The sequence below is a fragment of the Electrophorus electricus genome, chromosome 23, assembly GCF_041902795.1.
Source record: "Electrophorus electricus isolate QZ-2024a chromosome 23, ASM4190279v1, whole genome shotgun sequence".
Classification (NCBI taxonomy): domain Eukaryota; kingdom Metazoa; phylum Chordata; class Actinopteri; order Gymnotiformes; family Gymnotidae; genus Electrophorus; species Electrophorus electricus.
The window spans coordinates 9,614,529-9,634,239 of NC_137519.1; the positions used below are offsets into that span (position 1 = coordinate 9,614,529).

The window sequence follows — 19,711 nt, forward strand, 5'->3', positions numbered from 1 at the left end:
ATGCACTTCTTTTATTAGTTGTGTCCAGATGACTTTATTTTTAAGAATTAATTATATCAGCCCTCGCTCTCTCTGACTCTCTCACTGCACTGTGCACACTCTGAGGCTTAATGCTTCGCTTCCTCCCTCATTAAAGCCCACCGCTCCCCTTTAGCTGTTGAGTTTGCTCAGTATTAAAGCGCCATGCGTGGCTTGGCTGATGGTCCGTGAGTCATCTAGCTGTGAACGGAAGGAAGACTGATCTTATACAAGCTGCACAGCATCCGTGCTACCTCTGCATCTGATGGAGTAGCTATGCCAATTGTGTTCCCGCGAGACATGACCAGCTGTCAGTACATCCTGTCTTTTGATGCCATTGTCTGCTGTAGTTGCATCCCCATTACTGGATTCATTCAACCCACGGCTTGTCATGCTTCACAACACAACGAGCATTGATTGTGTGTGCAAGCAATGTTAATAGTCCTAAGATATTGTTAATAATTAATGAGGGGATACTATGAGTGGTTAAATGACGAATGTCTCAACAAAAAAAAAAGCAAATTAGGAAACGGTATTTTTGTTTTTTTAGACCAATCCTGACCTAATGTATCTCAGAGAGGCCCCAGCCTTCCCTGCATGTGACCTCATGAGTTAACAGTAATCAAGCATTTATTTATGCATCAACATTAAAAAAATGTAAAAAATGCAGAGTAAACTCTGATCAAATTTTGAATTTCATTAAATCTCTTATTCAGTAATTATTTGTGCTACTATTGCCAGACTGGCAGGCACAACTTGCTGTAGGCATAGCACAGTTTCAGTTAAATCTTTTAATTAAAGCTATGTTAAGATACTTGACTTTTTCATATTCAGCATAATTTACTATATTCTAAGTTTATGAGCAACACTGGCTGCATTGCTTAGTCTAAAACACATCTTCAGTGTTCTGTTAACTCCTAACTGTCACCAATTATTACTTATGAAGTTTTAATGATTCAAACATCATTGGCATCATAATTTATCTCGTTGGATCACACGTTCAGACAAGTGGACTGTTAGCTCTACTTAAAAAAAACCCCTCTACTTTTAAAAAAACTCAGTAGGGAAGCATCTGTCCTGTATCTCACACCACATCTTGCAATAGAGGATTAAACTGATTAATGTCACAGCATGACAGATTGATGATATTTTTTTTCTGTAGGGTGTTTCAAAAACAGGTCCTCCTTTTCTACAGCTGGTGTGGAATTGTTTAGTGTTTTGGTGCCATGCATTACGTTGTGGGTCGAGTCCTATAATGTGTTTGATCTAAACACTACCCATTACTTTACCATGCCTTCATTCAGTAGACACTTCAGTATTTACCTAGCTTTTGGGATTTCTTTGCTTTATTCCTCTTGGAACCTAAAAGTATCTATTTATGCTAATCCTGTTCCACAGAGTCTGACTTACAGGGTCTGAACTTTAAAATGTAACCTGTGATTGATTTAGCATTTCATATTCATAATGATTAACATTACAATGGGTTTAATGTACTCACATCAAACAGGCCCATGATCTTTCCATGATCTCAAGCACTTTTATAAGTTTGAGGTATAAAACACTTTGAAAAAAATCAAATTTGAACTTTAAAAAAAAATTATTTCATTTTATTGTTTTACAGTCTGCCATTGTTCCAGAGGTAATACTGATGTAAGGGGTTATGAACACATTTACCTTCAGAGGAATCCCTGCATTATACATGTTATGGGTGGATTAAGGTATCGTTAATTAATCATGATACAATATGATGAGTAAGATAAAGCAATAAAAATGTAAACTCTTTTATCAGCAGATGAAAACTACTGAGGCTTCTTTTGAGACTTCTGTCAGATATATTTCAATGTGGATGCCAAAACATAATCAGTGGCTTCAGTGCACATTCAGAAATACCAAATGGCTTTAAGTTCAAAGCTACATTTGGCTTATAGATAGGTTTATTTCTGGCATCAATACTTATCCCATCCATTTAAAGATGTCATATTTAAGGATTAACACTTGACTTTATAACATGGATGATTGTCAAGCATAATCATTAGTTAATTTTTAAAAAATGAATATCTCTTATAAAGAGTTGGCAATGGTCATTTACAGCAATTTTATCAGACGGGTATACAGTTTACATGTAACTGACCAGTGTAAGCACATCACAAAAACTCCATTATGCTCAACAACCCATGAACATGACTTCTGAACCCTTGCTTTTAACAACTGTATTGCCCTATGTACACAGAAATAATTATGTACATTAAAAAAATGACAAAAGGTAAAAAGACAAAGACAAGTGTGGGTTAAAACTGGCCCTCTGCTTTCTGGTTCTCAAATAATCAAAGTCATCTTCACAGTAACCAAAACAAAAACAAAATCAAGATCCCTTGAAATTCCTTTTGACTTCCTTTTGAAGTAACAATCCCAGCCAGGCAATGCCGTGAAGTGATTGGCAAAGAATATTTGGAAAAGGCTTTATTTTAAACATTGTTTTTTCCACCAGTTCTATGTGGGAAACAAACACGATTTCTCCCTCAGTCCTCAAATGAAGTCTCCTGCCAAAGATTTCACACATAAACTTCAGTTAATCATGACTGCCTTATAGTGAAGAGGAGGCTTTTACATCATTTTCATTCGGATCTTATGGGAGTCCCCTGTTGAACTAGTCTCCCCATCTACTTTACGTGGCACATACTCAATCTCAATGTTTGGCTTGGGATTACCTTTCCCTCGACTCCAGAGGAAGAGGAGTACAAGACAGAACAGCACCACTCCAAGGAAGGAAATGAACCCCATAGTAGTAGCAATTATCAGAGTCTTCATATCGAATGGAAATGGGCCTGATTTACCAGTCCCGTTGGCACTACCTTCATTGGGTTGGTTAGAGATGAAGGCAAATGTCTTGTTAGGTTGATGGGGCCAGTTGGGGGAATAACTATGAACATGTAAATGAGCAAGTTTGGTGTCATTACCCCCTGCATTGGTAGCTATACATGCATATGTGCCATTGTCTTGTATTTGGGCGTACCTCACTTCCAGGGTGCCATCCATGGAAACTGACAAACGTCCAACAGTTTTAGTGGTGATGAACTGCTTCCTTGGAGACTGCCACATAATTACAGGGGCCGGGTCCCCATCTGCTTGGCATGCAAAACGAACTGTAGTCCCTTCATCCACAATCCTCTGAAGGGGTTTGTGGTCCCGGATCTTAGATTTCTGGCAAGTGAAGTAGTTAGTAGAGAGAGTATCTGGGAAGTGTTTAAACTCTTTCCCCTGCACAAACTCAGGTGTGGCACAAGATGGCTGCTGTTTGTTGAAATTGAGCCTCAAGCGCCGCCGAAAGACCCATAGCAAACGGCAGTCACATGCCAAGGGGTTGTCATATAGGGCCAGAGTCTCCAGGTTACCAACCGAGTGAAAGGCAGACTCTTCTAAAGTGCTCAGGCTATTGCTGGATACATTGAGAACCTTCAGGTAATTTAGTCCTCTGAAAGAGTAAGGCTCAATTGTGACCAATCGCCCTCCTACTAAGTCAAATACCTGGAGTCTCATTAAATTGTGCATTTTGTTTCCCTCCACGACCTCTATGGGATTGAAAGAAAGGTTGAGAGAGCGAAGATACACAAGGTGCCGGATGGCCACATATGGAATGGCAGTGAGGTTGCAATTCGTGATACTCAAGGTAGTAATGTTGAGTCCATGGAGGGACTTGTCAGTCAGGATTTCTAGAAAGGGCCAACTTGCTATCTCTAAGACTTTCAGTCGGTAGAGTCTCCTGAAAGAAAAGTCCTTAATAATGTTGACATTGAAATTGTGCATCTTGAGTACCAGCAAGTTATGGAGATGGCTGAAGGCCTCTGTGGGCACAGAGGTCAGGTTGCACCTCTCCATTGTGAGCTGCTCTAAACTGCTGAGGCCATGAAAGGCTCTATGTGAGATGAAGACCAGGTCATTATCCCCCACCTCCAGTTCCTTTAGATTATAAAGGTCCTGAAACATGTAGTCCAACAGGATGACTATTTTATTCTCGCTGATGTCCAGTCTGGTGAGGTTAGTCAAGCCAGTGAATACACCCAGCTGGATGAGTTTCAGCTTGTTATTGCGCAATCCCAACGTCCGTAAGCCAAAGAGATTGCTGAAGGCCCCAGGCTCGATAACCGAGATGATGTTTTCGTTGAGCTGCAGCTCCTCCAAGTGGGGGTAGTTGATGAACTCTTCGGGGTTGATGGCTTTCAGGCGGTTCTTGCTTAGGTCCAACAGGCGCGTCTCGATGGGGATTCCCTCAGGGAGAGCAGTCAGCTTCCGGCGGTGGCACTGGACAGAGCGGTCCTGGCCACTGCACTCACAGCGGAAAGGGCACCCCGTGGCCGAGCCAGACAGTACCGTGCCCAGCATCAGGATAAGAATGGGCTGCCAGCATGCCACCAGGTAGCTGTGCCCACTCACCTCACCGGCCACCATCCTGCTAGTTACCTGCTGAGACACAAGCCAGAGGTGCTTTGTCATACTCACTGAAGGAGCTGGCCTCCAGACATACACTACTGAATTCAAACCTTAATGTAAGAATCTAACAATAGGACAGCAGGAAAGGTAAGTAAAGTAAAATGTTTCTCCAAGTAAAGCTCAGGCAAATCTGCTTATGAACACAATGATGTTATACTGTACTTGCACAGATTGTGTTGCATAAAGCCAAACCAATAGCACTTAATTAATGACATACTGAAAACAAAAAATATATAGTCTGAGTCTGAGGAACAATAAGTAATGACAAGAATAAAATAATATTTGTAATTAATTTGCTGCTCTTACAGTTGCAGTGTTCATTTTGTTAAGATCATTTTAGAAAACAGTACAAAACAAAGTACTATGTTCATATTTAAAAGGGGACTGTATTTCTTTTAATGTTATTTTTCTTAATTTGGTATTGATGCACCTTGTGTACTTTGTGTAAAAGATTTGTGTAAAATTCCCATGTTGCCCCCTGGATTCACTGATCACAATGGAGTGATGACATGACAAGACATGACAGCATAAAAACACAGTCATGTTGAACATTGCTGTCACCTTGTGTCGGAAGTGCTGGCTTGGAACGCTAGTTTTTGTTTTCTGTCTGCAGACCAGACAATTGTATATGGTTTTATTTTATCTAAATTTTATCTAAATTTTAAATTTACATATTCACATTTGCAACTTGTGTTTTCATTTTCAGTCTTTAAAATGCGTCACTATGTTTTTATAGTAAATTTTTTTTTTTTTTTCTAATCTAATTTTAGATGTTTTGTATGTTTTGTATGGTTTTTGGAACCAATATGTTGTTAGGACATAACAAAGTGAAAAAAATAACCTGTCTGTGTCAGGTTACATAGGTGATGTGCTGAAAAAAACCAAAACATTTGCAGAGTAAACATTATTTCAGGTGGTATATAAAGGCTAAATCGGAAAGATTCAAAGATGACCAAAATAGTCCAAGACTCCTAATGTTAACATACTGTGAACTGCTTGAGATGAAATATTGGCCTAAATAGGCCAAATATTAAACTTCACTTTTATGGCATTTTGTCCAAAGTAAAGCTTGCTGTGTTCATTGTCCACACAGGTTTCATCACTATTTTTACCTCCAACTGTTATTGCACATTTCCAGTATCTATTTGAGAAATCTTGAAAGCAAACTACACAGAAAGTGGGAGAGGAGGGCTGTACAGTATAAAGCAAGACTGGCACTGAGACACAGAACCGCTCCTCAACCCTAGCTAACGTTGACTCACAAGGGTTTTAACTTGCAGAAGCCTTCAAGCTCTACTTTCTAAAATCGATCACAGAATCCCATTTTTACCTCTTAGAGTTATATGTTCTAATAAAACAAAGACCTTGCTTGCTTGGTGAAATATTTGCATAGACAGTGATGTATATTTAAAGCTTAATGCAAATATGTTTTACAGCTAATGAGTTTTGTGTTACTCTGACCATTTTGAGGTTCATATTCAATTTCTTCCATCAGAACAACCAAGACACATGTATTAGCTAACAAAAGAAACTGAACATTTGATGACAATAATACAGTTTTTATTTGATCTTTTCTAGGTTAGAAGTTACAACATCTTGTTTTTCTTCCTTAGTTGGATTTTCTTTGACAGAGGATTAACATCGCCTTGCTTCAGCTGTCTTGCCCTACATGTGTCTGTAGTAGGCAAGGCTGGCATATGTGTAGGCAAATTTGTCAGTAAAAAGTTGTCCCCTTCAAATGAAAACACCATCAGTATTCACACGTTGGTGGCTGCCAGTGGTAAGGTGGTAAAACACGATTATTACAGAATATGGCATTTTGACTACCATAATCACATAAATGTAAATGTCATTAAAATACATTTGAAACCATCTTCGAATATACCCATGATAACAATCAAATGTTATGATAACACTTAACTATCCACATATGGGTAGTAATGATCAAACATATCAAAATTGTTAGGGCCAGATTAAGGACTAGAAATAGACTAAAAATCATTTTATTGCTTCACGATTGGCACTGCAATATAGTCAGTGACTTAGGCAAGATTTAGGATTAATTTATGCCTGGAAAACAGGCAAACCTATTAAAAACAGCAAACCTAGGTTTTGATTAATTTAAGTAAATCTTTTACAAATAATTGAATTTACTGACTACCCTCTGAAATACAACACTCCAGGAGCATATACACAATTGCACTTCTTATAGCCATTAAAATGACTTTTGGAGATGTATTATTTCATTTTCTCATTATCTATTTTCATCGAAACCTGAGAGAGGGACCTGTCGCACATCGCGATAAAAGCCCAGAGCTTCACACTGTGAAGCAGCCAGAGGCCATCTACTTCGACCAGCTGAGAGTGCTGTAGGAAAAAGAAAGAGAATCGGCCCGCATGCGGCCATCTGCTTGGTGCAGCGTTGCTGCCGAGATGCTATCGACGGTTCCAGCCTCGTGTAGATTTTCGGGTGTGTTGACACCGAGAGGAGCCGTTTTCAATGTGAAAACTGAGAGAGGAGATTTGCAATATATACGATGCATCAATAGATACTCCTTGGTCGGCTCGAGATGGCTGCTGCAGTCAATCCCGACAGTTATATATCTGCTGAGCGTGATCTGCATGCGTCCCCCATGTTGGGCCGAGGGGTGTTCGTGGTAGTGTGTGAGAATTACAGCATCGATTAAATGACTACAATAGCTGAGATGGTTGGGGGGTGAAGGTCATGACGTAACCAGATCTACCATAAAGGTGGGGTTGTAATCATGCGGTATTTACACCTCATCTAAACGGGCTCGAAGCGTTCTGTCCTACTCCGCAAGCATAAGTGCCACAGGAACAGCAGGGGTTTTTGATTAACTCACTGAGATCTAACACATTGCTGGAAACATGAAACAGTATGTTGTAATACTATAGCATTTGAAATAGAACATAATACTATGCAGAAAACCATATATTAATTACAACAAAGAATAGCTCTGGACCACAGTATTAGAGGGTTGACCTGTTAAAATGTGATTACTTAAGTGCTTCCTGGATAACTCCAATACCTTCTTTATGACTTTAATTTAAAGCACATGTCTAAGGTTAAAGAAATCATGAGCTTTCACCTCCTCAGTTAGGAATTTTATTTTAAATTAATTCACAATTGAAAATGACTACTTAATTACAGTTGCTAATGCCTCTTCGGTGTGTCACGAATTCCCTAATTAAAAGAAACCAACACATCCAAATCTACATTGACCCTTTATTTTATTGTTATGGCTTTACAGTGTCCCTGCTGGAAGAGAGAGTGCTGCTCTTGGGCTGAAATGGATACCTGTTCTATGCAGATAAAAAAAAAAAAGCTCATTTGTGCTGCTTTTTTTTGCTCCTAATCTACAAGTTGCCAAGAGGCAAACTGAGAATTAATAAGAATGCTGGCTGAATTTTTAAAAAAGTACAAATGATACTCACATTGATGCAACAGATACATATTCTCTCTCTCTCTCTCTCTCTCTCTCTCTCTCACACACACACACACACACACACACACACATACATCACACATGGATAAATGCACACAGACATACGTGCACATGCACACACACTTGTACACATACAGTAATTTAACTTCATGCAATAAGCTCTGTAATTAATCTAAATAATCTAAATTTGTTTCAGTGAAACAGTCCAGATGTTTGCAGACGCGAATACCGCAGTGCTCATTGGCCTCAGTGGTCAAACACCAGCAGTTGAAATGCCTCTAATCAAAGTGCTGAATTTATTATTCAATTAAAATTTGAATTATTGCTTTAAAAAAACTCAAAGTCAGTCAGGTGACTAGTAATTATGTATGAAGAGGAGTAAAAACTGCTTAGCTCTGTTTAACTGCCAGAATATTTTAATGACTTAGTGATGCTCAGTATAGTGGGCTCATTCAAACAGCCAGTAATTCCCACTATAGCCAGTAACTCCCACTATAGCCAGTAATTCCCACTATTAGAGAATATCTGCAGCTCTCATTTTTGGTTGGTGGAGTTCTCTGGTCCAAGCACAAAGTTCTTTGTCTGGAAAGGGACTGCTTGTGTTCACCTGACTCAATCCACATTATCCCCCTGTATTTGTAAAAATGGAATAAATGCCAGATCAGCCTCTTTCTGGCCATGAGAGTGAAAAAATGCAAGGAACTCATTGGGACTACTGTAAATTATTACAAACTTAGAAACAGCTGTTTAGATATTTAGAAAAAAATGGGTTTTTTGTGCTTTCTAGTCTTTCTATTACATTACTACGATTCCATATATTTCATGTGATAATATTATTTTACTCAACAACTAATGCACTAAAAGGGATGTTCTTGAATTGTTTGAACGTGCTGGCTTTCGCACCACCACTATTAGCCATGGGCTTAAAACATTTATGAACATCCCAAAAGCACACTCAACTGTTTATGTGCAATGATTTTCAAGTTTTGTAGTACAGTTTCCTGTAGAGAGATTTCATGAATACTAAATGAAGCTTTACATCCTGTTGCATTTCTTATTGTCTTACACTATTTCAAGAGGAAAAGGTTCAAAATAAATAAAAAATAAATAAAACAATCCTACAGTGTAATGTCCATGTTTTACATTTTCCAACGACTTTTTGGTGTGACGCCTGACCATTGCTTCCTGGGAGCTTTTTAGCTTCTTTTCGTTCTGTTCTGTCGTGGCCTGGTAACTGTGCTCAGAATTGCATGGGAGAAACAGTTTTCCTCCTCTATTGCACCTCCCTCCACACTATGAGGTCGTACCCAATCGAGCCTGCATGCTTGCTGGAGGCAAGGAAACTAAGAGGGCATCGCAGATTTATTTTAACATAGCATCCCTTGGAGAGAAGTTCTCCAACCTTCTTCATTCTAGTATGGGATGCTCCACATTTCTGTAATGCAATACCTTCCATAACTCAAGGAGTTGTTCATGTGTCGCTTGCACAGAATAGGGATAATTGGTATTCATGCATCTAAAAAGGCATATTCGTGCATGGCAATGGCCTGTTGACCTGTCAAGGTCAATCAGAAATTGACAGGTGGACATAAACCTCATGACAGGGAGACAGAGAGAGAGAGAGAGAGAGAGAGAGAGAGAGAGAGAGAGAGAGAGTCTTATTTTTCAAGTCAGATTGCCTACCTGCTGAAGTGCCTTTGTCTGGTTGGTGAAGAAACAGATTTCTTTAAGATTATTACAATCTTTGCAATGCTAGAGTAGCTCATAAGCATGGACGTTTGGAGATTTATCCTTTTCTTTCTCTGTCACATTCAGGGCCATCAATCATCTCAGAGAGAGAAATCAATTCCACCTCCAATAGAGGGAAACCGCTTTATTTCTCTATTTAAGGCTGTGAGATTCTACAATTTAACACTGGAAATGAGTAATGACTTAAGGTTGCATGGCCTTTCAGCTGTGATCATTTAACTTTGTCAACAATATCATATTTCTCACTTTTTATTTTATCATGATAAATTTAACAAATAAATCCAGACATTCTCCTTCATTGTTTTCAGTAGTAGCAAAAGCACATATTGGCTAAGTTGATTTTATCTTTTTTTATGTTCCCCTGCTTATGTATTCCATCACCACACCCTGGTTATATCCTGCCTTTACTCCTGCTGTAGCACCGTAATTCAAACCGAAGGCCTGTTTATCCTCTTTCACTGCCTCGTTGTCCCTCATTTCTTCCTAGTGATAACCTTGGGAAGGGGGAACAAATATGACTCTAGACCATTTCTTTTGCCTCCTCAGTTTCCCTGTCCATAACGTTTTTGTTGTCTCCGACCTTGCCAGAGTGGGCCCGCCGGACCAAGCAAAGCAAACAAGCCATTAGGAATACTGACCCACATGCATGTTTCTGGTAAGAAAAATAAATATGACATCATATTACATTTGACCCAAACAAGAAACAGTTACTTCCTCAGCCAGGCATCGAATTGCTATATGTGTCTTTTGGATCAGTTTTAAAAACACTGCTGTCGGTCAAAATGTTTACTTTAGTCTACTGTATTGACATTCTTGCTAACATTTAGTCAATTCTCAGCAAACCAACATAGTTCACATAGCCAAGTACTTACCAATTGAGGTCATAGTGACCCCAGGAACTCAGTAGTCTGCTGTTGTTTAACCTACAGTTCACATTAATAAAACTATTAAGCCTGCTGACCAAATGATTATACATTTAAATAAGCTTTACTGCCCAAAAAAATAACTTTAAATTAATTATTAATGGTTACAAGCACAGATTGGTTTAGATGCACATTTAAATCGCTGTATAATAACATACAAATGCTTTATAAATGACCCAAAAAGCACTTCAGTGCATTTTTAAATAACCCTAAGAACATATTAATAAACATAATAACTTAACCTAATACATATAATCAATGAAGTTAAGTGGCTTGATCAGTAGATAAAACAAAAAGCTTTAACACAAAGCAAGTTATACTAATCTTCACAATGTTAACCTTAAATATAAAGTATTAGCTATTTAAAGCAGCATAGTAATTGAATCATTGTAATTTCCCCTGTTCAATTTGGAGGGAGTCAAGTTGAATTTAGGCTTAGGTTTATATTACACAGTATACTCTTGCGGCCAACTCAGATAATGATTAATCACTGTTTGATAAAAACATGACTCAGCACTCTGCCTTAAGTCTATGGATGCTCATAATGTTCTGGGACTCTCATAGAAATCTGCTGCATGTTAAAAGCACAGAGAATGCAGACTATATGTTGAGTAGCTAATAGCCCCTTTTATCCACAGGGAAGCATATCTTATTTCTCAGTCAATTTTACTTATTCAAAACATTTCTCTCTCGCTTTCTCTCTCTCTCTCTCTCTCTCTCTCTCTCTCTCTCTCTCTCTCTCTCTCTCTCTTTCTCTTTCTCTGTCATCTGTGGACACAATGCAGAACAGAGTCCGAATAGGAAATGCATTCAGTAATCAAATTTTATATCTTCTTAACGCATAAATATTTGGAGTACCCACTTAACTGATTTTGAGGTGCTGTATGACCTGCATTACAAGGCCAGTGGTGGCATTGGTGACCTTAGTCACCATTTCTGAATCTTACAGCATTTCAGTTCCAAATATTAGTGCATGCAGTACATGACCAAGTGCCTTCATGATTAATAACTAAAAAGATAAATACTGCACAAATCTTGCACAAATATAATTTATCCTGAATGCGAATGGGGTGGCAATAGACATTTCATAATGAAGTGATAACTTGCCCTTGTTAAGAATCCAGAGACTGCCATCCATTACAACATAAGAAGATGTCGTTATGTGTATTTACAACAGCCGTTCATCACAGAGGACCTGGCCCAGATCAATAATCAGCTCCCCTGCCCTAAGCATTCATCTTCCCCCAGCTCGCAATTACAATTTTGTATATCAAATCAACCCAGGTCCTGATAGTACAGATGCATTATTCAAGATATTTTCTTCCAGCAGTGTTCTTCCATTTGACTTCCAATTTCTTCACCCTTTTGATCTTGTTTTTTGACTACCGTTATATTTAGATCAAAGCCTAAGGTTTGGGCTCAGAGCTGAGAAATGCCAGAGGTCACAGAGAGGAAGACTAATGTGAAATTTGATGAAGAAATAACAAGAACACTACTCTAAGATATGTAAGTCTCCTAACACAAAAAGGCCCCTCATATCATACGGATGATTTAAAACTTCTCTTTCCATTATAAATTAAGAAAAAAACATGCTGTTCCCAGCATTAAATATGTTAAATATGAAATTTGTTTTATTTATATATCGTCTACAGTACTTTAACTAAATACCTCCCTAGCGACATGCCAGATGAAATTAGATTAAAATATGCATTTGTTGGCTATAAATCATAAAACTATACAAAAATGTCTAGTTGGCATGGAATTTCACTTTGTTAGTGAGAAACATCTATTCCATGTCAGAGCTATCAATCAAATGGTTCACTATTGCAGCACTGTGAATGTTATTAGGCGGGGCAGCCAAGGGATCTTCTGAATTATTACTGGCTGCTGCAGCTCGTCAAATTTCCTGTCATAGTGCAAAATCGAATTGGAACCAGTTCCGCACCAGTCAGTCCCTCTGCCACCTGACAATGGTTGATAATCTTTTCATAAAATGGTCCGCGTTCCTCATTAATGCTCCAGAGATATGCTTGAAATTCACCACTAGTAGCAGGCCTAAGCCGGTAATTACTCCAACCTCCTTTCCTCCTTTACACACAGGGCTCTTTGTTTTGGCTTTAATTGAAAAGAAGGAGAGGAGAAATGGGGAGGGAATGTAGGGTGAACGTAATCCCAAAAGCAATCTCTTGCCAAGCTACTTGGAGTTCTTTATCAATAGTTCCACTAGAACGGAACTTATCCCCTGAAATTAGCCAAGAGATGATCACGTTCAGTCTTCCTGAACTATACCAGCATTGTTCTTCTCGCCAGCCCTCCATCCCAGCCTAATCATTTTATGTGCAGCCTATGCTATCAGTGATCCCTTCCTCTCCTTTCTCACTAAGGAAAAAATACAGCCATTAGTGGTAGAGAAGGTGATATAATAAGGGCAGATCCAGGGTTGAATGCTCTATGATAAATACAGCTGAACCGTGGAAATGCAGATGGTAATCTACGCACGGATTTTACTAACCCATCCCCTCCAAAGAACCAGCCAAGGGTAAGAGAGAGGGACTAGAGGGCAAGAGGGCCCTACCCCCTGGAGCCTGTCTCTCTTTTTTTTTTTTTTTTTTACATAAAGCTGCTTTGATTAAATTTTAAGGGGGATCTTCTGCAGAGTAGACACTCTCTGACCTTCTGAACGCATTTGTGGGAGAGCTGGATGGAGCACGTGGTGTCTGATATGCCACTTGGATGCCTGTCGCTGCAAACCCCCCTCAGCCAGTGTGACTGCAACGCTTGGGTCATTTTAATGGTCCTTCATCCTGTGCGGCAGAAATGAGCCGTTGCACCGATGGATCCTGATTCCAGCATTGCACTACAGCGAGGACAAAAGCAGCCAATCTGGCTCCCATCGTTTTTCTCACAGTCCATAAAAATGTAGTGGGCAGAGGGAGGTGGAGTGATAGGGGCGGGGCGAAAATGAGAGGGGGGGGGGGGTGTCTGGGGGTTGATTGGTGAGGATCTGAATTATTTGAATATATTTGCCCCCACTTGCTGTGTTGCATCATTTAACAAAAACCGAGGAGACGTTTAGGGTGGAACACATGACTGATCGGGGCGAGGGAAAGAACGCACAGCCTTATCGCTCGTCATCTGGTGTACCTTATCAGAATAGAGCATTATCATAATAGCCATTACCACCAGCAGAGAATTTGCTTAGTGGGTGAACTGCTGTTAACATAATCACTGGCTTATTGAAAACATATTTCAGGTTATTGATTCGGGTCTTAATTGTGTCCCTATTGACTGTAAGAAGGTTTAGTCTGGCATAAATCACTCTAGTTTGTCTGCTGCATTTTCTCCCTTGGATGTGACAGAGACCGTGTTACCATGCAGTTGCTTCATCTTCAGTGTTCCTTCCCAATACATGTTTATATGCATATTTGCATATATTACGTGGTGATGAATGCCAGTCATCTTAGAGAAAGGCAGAAAGAGCTTTAGCTCAGTGCTCAACGTGTGGATTGTGTAACAGAGCACTGAGCACTGCTTACACTTTACTCATTTGGTTTGATCAACTGTCACGATGTTCTGGCTACGGAGTTCATGTTTATTAGGCAATGTCAGGCCAGCCAACCCACATACATTTACAAATCTAATCCACAATTAAAAAAATAATACAGTCAAGGTAATGAAGCATTCATTTCCATGCAAGTGCCAAAAAGTACAGGTAGTGAAATGTGGCAGCTCTGAAGGAGGCATCAGTCAAAGATCAAGCATACATCATGCCCCAGGTATCCCTCAGTTAATTCATTATCTGCCAAGATTTGAAAGTAAAGTGCATTGTTGCCCTTAAAACACCACCTTGCCATCTATGGAACTGGCTTTGCATGTTCTGGTCAGTTATAAAGAGAAAGAGGGAGAGAGTGCGGGGGGGGGGGGGGGGATAGAGAGAGATACAGAGAGAGAATCAGAGAGAGACGAAAAGAGCTAAATACAGAGAGAGAAACATAGAGATCCTACAGATTCCATTATGAAGACTCTAAATAGTAAAAGAATTAAAAATCATGGGGAAATCACTGGGATGGTATTTGCTTCCACACGCTGAAATTAATACCCTTTATTTTATAACCATAAATACCCATAAACAATGAACAAGCACCCTGAACAGACAATTAGACACATACATTCACAAATAAATGTCTAATCCAATAAATAGACATCCATTTTAGAAAGACCAAGAGCACAGAACAAACTGAAAATGGCTTGTGTTTATGTTTATGTGAATATGATGATGATCTCCATGACAATATAATCCATGGTGGTCTCAAATCCTATATGCAATGTCAAATTAGTCACCATTATTCTATATCTTACTGTCTGGAATATACTTTTCTCTATCTCTCTCTCTCTCTCTCTCTCTCTCTCTCTCTCTCTCTCTCTCTCTCTCTCTCTCTCACACACACACACACACACACACACGCATACACACATTTCACCATAAAATTCCAGACATCAGCCTCTTCTATCCCACCTGTCTCACCAAAAGCAACATTCTATAACTTAACATGCATTTTCCAGTATTAAACATAAATTGTCCTTTACCAGAAACGTCATGCAGAGAAGTCTAATTTTGGCAGGTCCATTCTGCAGGGTTGCTGTTTAGATCCGAATAAGGCCAGAGCGGCCAGAGAGGCACTGAGGAGGCCTTTGAAGAAATTCACGAGGAAAAAAACAATTCCTGAAAGCGAGCCAATGGACTGGAAAACACTCAGAAGGCGGAACGGGGACAGCCGCAGTCCCCAGAATGTGTGAGCTCCTGCCCCAGACACAGGCAGCCATGTAAACAGGAGTGCACCGGCTCCCAGGGCTTCGAAATACACGCCGTACCTAGCAGAGCGAGAGAGCGAGTGGAGAAAGAAAGATGGAGAGGGAGGGGCCACCACTGTGCAAGGTGGAGGGAGGAGCCGTGGCGCATCGAGAGATGGAGAGATGGAGGGAGAGAAGGGGGAAAGGGGGGAGCATGCTCAAGATCGCCAGGCTGAGAGAGAGAGGAGAGAACAAGAGAAAAGCTGCACGATGCTCAAAACAGGGCCGATGTGACTAATAAAATTCAATTCTGCTGTTCGTCACAGCAACTGCAACAGAGGGGGGAGGGGGTGAGAGATTGAAGAGAGAGGGAAAGAGAAAATAAAGGGAAAGCGAGAGAGAGAGTCCAAGAGTGATGGCAGGGACACATGCATGTCATAACCATGTGGGTGAATAAAGATTTGAGCATACCTCTGGAAAGGCTGACTCCTTTCCTCCATCTTTCTGCCAGCAAAGGCTGATTAATGCCAAGCTTTTATGCAAAACACAGCCCTCATCTAAAGTACCCAGGAGCCACGATGTGACAAAAGGAGAAGGCTTGAGAAGGCAAACGGGCGGGGAAGATAACCAGTGACCAGCTGAGAGAGAGAGAGAGAGAGAGAGAGAGAGAGAGAGAGAGAGAGAGAGAGAGAGAGAGAGAGAGAAACGGCGAGAATGAGCACGGGTTACATTATGACAGACAGAATTTTGCCCTGTATGAGTACTGCATTTTGAACTGGAAGGTTAGTCTATGAGGGTTTGCCTTATGGAGAAATAATCTGGGTTAAATCCTTGTATGTCCCTGTGGCATTATTCTGAACAGTAGAGGGGAAGCAGGGGAGCACCAGGTAGAAGGATGAGCAAGATTACTGTGGAGGGATAATCGAATGCAGATTGGTAGAGGCAGGAGGGAAGATGCTGGCGTCAAGCAGGAAGTGGAGGCGCTCTTTAGCATCAGAAGCAGAGAGGCGAGCCAAGATTTCTCACTGCAGAGCGTGCGATAGAGGGAGAGAGAGAGAGAGAGGCAGAGTGAGAGAGAGAAGCAGAGCAGAGAACATTGTATGAAGGATTTATCTCCATACAGTAAAAGGAGAAGCCTCAGTGTGGGAGATGAGGAAATGTGTGTGTGTGTGTGTGTGTGTGTGTGTGTGTGTGTGCGCGCGCGTGTGTGCCTGTGTGTGTGCGTGCGTGCATGTGCGCAAATGTATGTGATCAATCTTGGATCTGTCCTCATCATTTTGTTAACAATGTAATCTTACCATGAAGCAGCAACTAAGAACTGGCACAGCAATGACTTACAGCTCCATCTGACATCTGGTTTATGGTGAGAATCAAGGTTGTCTCTACACATTATGCCTTAGTATACCTTTACATTCTTTACATATTATCAATCTAACAGTATGTTTTGTGACACTGACATGTGTTTCCAACAAGAATAATAAAGCATCAAAACATCTTCAGTTTTGCTCATGATAAGCAAGATAGTTAATGTTTTCTCAGTAGGAGAGAAATGCTGTCTGGTTGGGAAGTTGGGACAAAGACTAATCCTGAAGTAGGTGAGGATTAATTGAGAATGTTGCATAATAGCTGTAACTACTTTGATCATTTAGATGAATATATGCATTTATAATTCATCACAATAATTAGATGACACTGGCCCAATTTCCCATACATGGATTAAATTTAATGTTGGATTAAATTGCAATGCCAAAAATAAAACACCATTGGAAATTATTTTTAGTTTAGTTTTAGGGCTTAATCTGGGATTAGGAAATGTTCATAATGTTTTAAATGACAAGATTAGCTGTCATACCAAATGTTTTATTATTTGCAAAGTCAATAGTGTATGCACAGTTTATGTACTTAAAACATGCTCTGGAACCTGAATAGGGTTCTGGAAAAAAATATCCAAAGACTGGGGGAAAAAATAATTGTCTCTTGAAATAATTATGACTATCCTCTGAAAAACCACAACATTGTAGCAATGATAACACAATTAAATATTTAAAGATTCCCCAAAGTTGTAGTGTGAGCTGCATCAGTTGTGCAATGAAACACTGCCTTGAATATATAGCAGGTTTGCAGATGCAGGTCTCTAGGGACCACCAAAGGAAATAAGATTAAATGTCAGTGCATCTAATACCCATACTGAAATGATGACATTACACAAAAGATTTATAGGTAGAACCATTATTCTCTGATTCTTGATTAAAAAAAAAAAATCTTCGAGTCCAATATAAAGGACTGCTTTACAGTGACATGCTCAGAGAGCTGTTCCAGCCCCTCATTTATCTGATCTCTGGTTTGTTTGGCAAGCATAGCTGTCGACTGAAAGGAATTTTCATCCCACCTGTTTACCTACTCTCTTGGCCTCATTCATTTGCTTATTTGACCTGACCTAGCAAGACAAGTTTCCTGTCTAACTGTATAAGAAGCAAATGGAATGTTGCTTTTAGCATCCCTATCTCAGGTCTCTCGTAATGCAAGGTTTGTTGCCGAGTGGTTGGGGGGGGTTGTTGGTTGAGTGATATTCTCCCAGACATTTTTATGGGCTGTTGATGCATCAGTGAGCTCCTTAAGCAGATTCCACAGTGATCACAGTCTTGTATGCGCATTCCAGGCACAGCACAAGGTCTAACACACACACCTCCTTCTCCCGTTCTGGCAATTTTCTTCACTACCCTTCACTGACGTTTACAGCAGAATACAAGAAACATGAATTGTACCAATGCACGCAGTGCTTAGGAGAGGCCTTAGTGACAAGATCTATATAACTGTACATAAATGACTACATCTACCACCATGATACCATTTTAAATACTCTGCAGTGTCAGTATGTCAAAGTCTTCACTAGATCATGCCATGATGGCAGTAACTGCACTTACGTAGGGTATGTAACTAACTGGTACAGGTGTGCTTCAAAGGGACTGCTACTTCCCTCGCCACTCTCTCAATCATCTTCTGAATCTCTCAGGTAGAGGCACCCAGCCAAGGGTGGCAAATGACTACATCAAAGTGCCGCTTTAATCAAACTTAGCTTTTTGATCCTGCCATTTATTTTAATGACTCTGGTTAAGAAAAAGGAAATCAATTTCTGCTCTCTTTTCTTGATACATCCTGAGTGTAGTGTTTAAGGTGTTTATAAGCATACTGTATATGAGCTGACAAACATTTATGGGTCTCACAGTAGGTGCTCTACAAAATTCTTATTTTCTGTTGTAACTGCAGTTGTACCACTGTTTTAGGTGCGGGCTAAATTTCTAACATGTGACATTTGGAGTGCAGAAAACTCAATCAGTGCAATCATAAAACAAATATATCAGGTATACAGCGAAATCAGATGATATCAAACATCTGAATATATTAGACCATTTTGCTCAGTGTTGTTTATGCTTTTATGTGCATTTTTTTTTGTGCTGCAGTACAAAAATGGACATCCTAATTCAAAACTTAATTCAAAACAACGTCTTGCACTATCGAGGAACTCTGTGCGTCCTGTCCCACGCCCTGCGGCACCCGGGCCAGCAGCGTTACAGAATGATGAACACTCCACAGGACGCCTACCCCCTCGACACAAAACGGACTTCCTACTGGAAGGTACTTATGCACGTCCCAAACTGCTGCCAGGATCCCGGGAGATTGGGGAGAGTACTGCGACCGACGTTCGCGGAAACTCCAAAGGTGGAGAGGAACACCCCCTGGAAATATTTTGGGGGTGCCTAGGGCTATCAAGCTGAGGCCAAGGAAAGCCGAGGCGATCCACGAGGACTGTGGTGAGGGCGGTAAGGTGGACTCAGCGAGGTCTCCGGCCAAGGAGGGGAATGCCCGAGTTCTTCCGCTTCTGCAAACTCACCAAGAGAACTGAAAGGGTCTGTCCAAAGTCCTGGAGGGAGAGTTCCTCTGGAGCACTCCTAGAGCGGCAGGTGTAAGGAGGACCGTTAGGGGGTGTGCCACACTCGGAATTGGGGTGGACGTGCACCCCTGTGTGTCCATCGGGGCCAAGGACACATTTCCAGCACAGTGTTCCTTATGTGTTGGTTTAATGGCATACTTATTTGTGTGTATTCGTACCTTTTGTGTGTTTACAGGCCATCACGTTGCGGGGACGCATCACATCTCCCTGGTAGGCAGTTCCTAGCCTGCCTTGTGCTGGGTGGGTACCAGGCATTGCCGTGCAGTGTCTTGGGGTTCACTGTCCCAGAATGGGAGGCATCGGGAGCTGCGACCCTGGGAAGG

General features: G+C 40.5%; 1 protein-coding gene across 2 annotated transcripts; it reads right to left on the minus strand.

Annotated features, from left to right (window-relative positions):
* Nucleotides 1-1,610: 1,610 nt before the first annotated feature.
* On the minus strand, nucleotides 1,611-16,008 carry lingo1b (leucine rich repeat and Ig domain containing 1b). Of its 2 annotated transcripts, none has more exons than XM_027004750.3 (3): nucleotides 15,908-16,008; nucleotides 15,233-15,668; nucleotides 1,611-4,476 (listed from the first exon to the last, which is right to left on the minus strand). In XM_027004750.3, the coding sequence occupies exons 2-3, from the start codon at nucleotides 15,242-15,244 to the stop codon at nucleotides 2,623-2,625; spliced, it is 1,866 nt and encodes a 621-aa protein (XP_026860551.1). In that variant the 5' UTR covers nucleotides 15,245-15,668; nucleotides 15,908-16,008; the 3' UTR covers nucleotides 1,611-2,622. The 2 variants fall into 2 exon arrangements, with proteins under 2 accessions (XP_026860551.1, XP_026860550.1); XM_027004749.3 differs by having other exon boundaries at nucleotides 1,611-4,479.
* Nucleotides 16,009-19,711: the final 3,703 nt, after the last annotated feature.